This window comes from Myotis lucifugus, unplaced genomic scaffold, assembly GCF_000147115.1.
Source record: "Myotis lucifugus unplaced genomic scaffold, Myoluc2.0 scaffold_208, whole genome shotgun sequence".
Classification (NCBI taxonomy): domain Eukaryota; kingdom Metazoa; phylum Chordata; class Mammalia; order Chiroptera; family Vespertilionidae; genus Myotis; species Myotis lucifugus.
The window spans coordinates 2,513,302-2,517,311 of NW_005871256.1; the positions used below are offsets into that span (position 1 = coordinate 2,513,302).

At 58.8% G+C, this 4,010-nt stretch overlaps 1 protein-coding gene across 3 annotated transcripts in view; it reads left to right on the forward strand.

The window, feature by feature from the left end:
- RNF216 (ring finger protein 216) overlaps nt 1-3,198 on the forward strand; it is a 112,598-nt gene extending 109,400 nt beyond the window's left edge. For 2 of the 3 annotated variants that reach the window (XM_006097710.3, XM_006097711.3), the window contains exons 16-17: nt 65-134; nt 455-3,198. In XM_006097710.3, coding sequence (XP_006097772.1) covers nt 65-134; nt 455-774 — 390 coding nt within the window. In that variant the 3' untranslated portion in view covers nt 775-3,198. The remainder of the gene's footprint in view (nt 1-64; nt 135-454) is intronic. The other variant, XM_023761445.1, reaches the window with a different exon arrangement.
- The last annotated feature ends 812 nt before the right edge of the window (nt 3,199-4,010 follow it).

A 4,010-nucleotide genomic window follows, 5' to 3' on the forward strand; every position in this document is an offset into this window, starting at 1 on the left:
GGTGGGGCCTCCACACTGCATGCAGCTGCTGGAGAGCCAGCTTATCACCTTGTTGTTCTTCTAGGAAGATGATGAGAAGCTAATTGAGGAAATCCAGAAGGAAGCCGAAGAGGAACAGAAAAGAAAGAACGGAGGCAAGTGCTTCTCCCCCTTCCCCTCCACAGGCCCTGCCCGGCCAGGGACCACCCGGGAGTTCGATCTCAGGTGGCTGTAGACACACTTCATCCCGTCCTGCTCCCTGTGGGAAGCCCGAGAGCTTAGATACAGTTTCAGCACCTCCTTGATGGCAGGCAGGTCCCAAGGGGTAGGTTGCAGCTTAAGAACAAGTAGCAGCCAAACCAGATTAAGGCAGTAGGCCCACCCTGAGGCCACAGAGCATGACATGGCTTCCTGTGAGGGCCTCAGGCCCTGGCTCTAAAGGGGAGTCTCAGCTCATCCTGTTTTCTCTCCTCAGAGAACACCTTCAAGCGCATCGGGCCCCCCTTAGAGAAGCCGCCAGAGAAAGTCCAGAGGATGGAAGCCCTGCCGAGGCCCGTCCCGCAGAACCTGCACCAGCCGCAGATCCCGGCCTACGCTTTCGTGCACCCCCCCTTCGCCCTGCCGCCCGTCCGGCCCATGTTCAACAACTTCCCCCTCAACATGGGTCCCATCCCGGCACCCTACGTGCCTCCTCTGCCCAATGTGCGGGTCAACTACGAGTTTGCCCCCGTCCACCTGCCCCTGGAGCACAACCTGCCCATGCACTTTGGCCCCCAGCCGCGCCATCGCTTCTGACACCCTCGCCCTGCCCCTCGGAGCCCCACTGAGCAGCGTGTGCAGGCGGGGCTTGGCTAGATCCCCCGTCCACCCCGCAGCCAGTGGCTGTGCCAGGCTCTCTAGGTAGGGATGATGGGCTTGACTCCTAAAAGCATAGGCCGGTCTTCCCTCCCCTTCCAAAGAAGGGCCACTTCCCCTGGAAGAGTGGCTGGCAGGCTAGTTCTTGCTGTCCAGAGCTCGGGGGCAGCCACACCCCCTTCCGAAGAGGTCTGCCATCCTAGCAGCCAGTGCAATGGCCCCTGGTGCAGGTGGTCACCTCTGCTCCGTTACCTCTCCCTGCAGAGAGAGACGGGGGAAGGTTTGCCTCCATCCCCTTGTCACCAGACAACAGGTGTCTCGATGAGAAACCGCACAGGCCTTCCTCGCCACAGCTGTCAGGTTCCTAATAAAGCTGAAGCAACAAGTAGTGCCGTTCGGAGAGGTGAGAGTCGTGTCGCCCAGGCCAATGCCGTAGCACCCCTTGCACTGGGGCCCCAGAGTGAGGCACTCTGAGCGGCTGGACCCCGTGAAGAGGGCAGAGCAGTGGCCACAGGCCCAAGAGCACCATACAAGGTGGGGAAGCTACAGACCATGTCCCCCACGTCCAGAACCCCAGGGCGCCACCTTGGTGGCGGCTCAGAGGTCTGTCCTCTCCTCTCGGCCTGCTCAGGTGAGACCATCGTGCTGTGGGTTCTGTTCTGTGACTTACCTAAAATGTTCACATTTGCTACGTTGCATTTACCATTTTCCGTGGCCCACTAGTCTCCCGAAGTCACCTTATCCCAGGTCAGGCAGCCGGACGGCCCTGAGACTCTGCCAAATGGAAGGCCTTTTTGGGGCAGCTGTACCGGGTCTGGTGGTTCTTGCAGCAGCAGTTCCCGGGGAGCCTTCTCTGTCAGCAACCAGGTGGGAGCAGCTCCCCTGAGGCTCTGGGGGGCGGTGGGTTTCTCCAGGGGGACAGAGGCCCCAGCTTGTGCTCAGTACCCGCCCAAGGTGCTGCCCCCGCCAGGTGCTCGGCAGGCCTGGCCGCTGCCCTGTCCTGAGGTTCCTTGAGGCTCTGGGGTCCCTGCCCCAGCCGTGTGCAGAGCAGGGGCCTCCGCTGGGGCCAAGCCTGCCTGGCTCCCTGTGTTGGCCCAGTTTCCACTGCTGTGTCTGATGTCCGGGGGGTTCCCAGAAGTTCAGAGGGCACTACAGGCCTCAGAGAGGAGGGGGAGCCGACGACCCTCCCTGTCCCTGTTCCAGAGGCTGCGCCACCCAGGCCTGCTCACCGCAGCAGGACGCGAGCAGCACTGCGTGTGGCCACCTGCTGCCTTCAGCCTCTCAGATGTGTTTCCAGAATTAGAATGGATAAGTGTGCTAAGCTGCCCCGCACTGCCCTTCCTCAGGAGAGGCTGTGCAGGCAGCCGGGCACCTGGGCATGAGGTGGGACCCATGAGGACAGGCCTGCATTGGTCCCCGCTGCCGGGGGCTGCCTGCACCTCGGTGCCAGCCTGAATGGCAGTGACAGGACCTAAGAAAGCATGTGCCCTCTGCTTTCTTCCCCAAAGGGGGGTCTCTGAGAACAGTGAGCCCCCAACAGACATCCCGCCCGTGGGAAGGGTGAGCCCATGCACTGCCCTGCTCCGCTAGTGACAGCGCTCACCCTGGCCTAGGCCTGAGTGGGTTCATTCCACCTCTGGCCCACAGCGGGCTATGTGGCTCCATGGAGGGCCTGGGGCAGGTAGCATGCGCCTGTCACTGCCAACCAGCAAGTCCCCAGAGACCTGGCATGCAACAAGCAGAGTAATGGTCCCCCCAGGCCAACCTGAGAACCTGTCCTTGGAGAATTCTGGTTATTGCTCACCCACCCTGCTCCCCAGGAGGCATTCCTGCCAGTGGGGGCTCACGGGTCATGAGTTCAACCCTGCCTGACCCTCTAGACACCTCAGGGCCCTGGAGGCAGGACCTGGTTCCCGGGTCCTCAAGGAGCAGTCGTACTAGTGATGGGGTTTGGGGCAGAGATGGGGCCATAATCATCTGACAAGCCAGTGAGTGGCTGCAAAATGCAAGTGCCAGGAACTCACAGAGATCATCCCCTTTCTGGGGACCAAGCAGGAGGCTCAGTGGTGCCTGACACCTTCCCCTCTGGGCAGAGTGCTCCCCAGAGCCAGATACTGCCCAGCGACAGTCCCACTCCACTTGCCTTAAAACTGGAGAGAGGAATCTAGTATTTGCACTTCGCAAAGGATTTTAAAACTTAAAAGTGCATGACCTGTCACTTTATAAAAATAGCAGAAATGATTACTAAATGTTTTCTTTACTTTCTGGTAGTAAAAACATAAAATAACCCTGTTTTAACTACTATGTACAGAGCCTGTATCATATGTACCTTGGACTTTTGTAAATAAATGTTTGTGCACTCTCCCCGCTGGTTTTGTTTGTTCGCATGGCCCCACTGCTCCCCGAAACCACAGGCTGCACCACGGGGTCCCCAGATTCCTGGGTGAGTGATCTAAGCACCACTCCACAGGGGTCCACAGGATCTGATCCCATTGCAGCAGCCGCTGGGGAGGAAGCTCTTCCCTCCTCCCCTGCCCGGGAGAGAAGTGGCCCGGGTTGGGCACAAGTGGCTTATTTTTTGGTTTTTTTTAGCACAAAATGTCCTTTGAGAAATTGTGGTCAGCCCCTCCTCCAGGCTGCTGCAGCAGGTGCTCCCTGAGAGCCACTTGCAGAAGCTCTGCCCCACCTCCCTGAAGGTTGGGTGAGAATGGGAGAAACCTCACCCTCCGAGTCCTGGAGACAAAAGCTGCAGAGCAGAGGGCGCCCGCCTGGCAGAGGAGCCCAGCGTTGGGTCCTGCCCTACGGCTGGAGGGCCTCCTCCCCATCACAGCACCTCCTGTTGGGTTCCAGGCTCCCACCTGCAGGAATCGGCCCCAGGTCCTGGAGGGCATTCTGGGTACAGGTGGGAGCTCAAAACTTTAATAAAACAGGGCTATCCCTCTCCTGCTGTTTGCAATATTTTATTGAGTGTTTTATTTATTTATTTTTGTATGTCTGAAAAAAGTACAGCTGACCCTTGAGCAATGCAGTAAGGGGGCATCAACCGCCACACAGTCGGAAACCGAGTCTCACTCCAGTCGCCCCTCATCACATGCCTGGATTCCCAGCGCCAGTGGCACGTTGAACACGCAGGTTCAAACTGAGAGGGTCCATGGAAAGAAATCCGCGCATAGGTG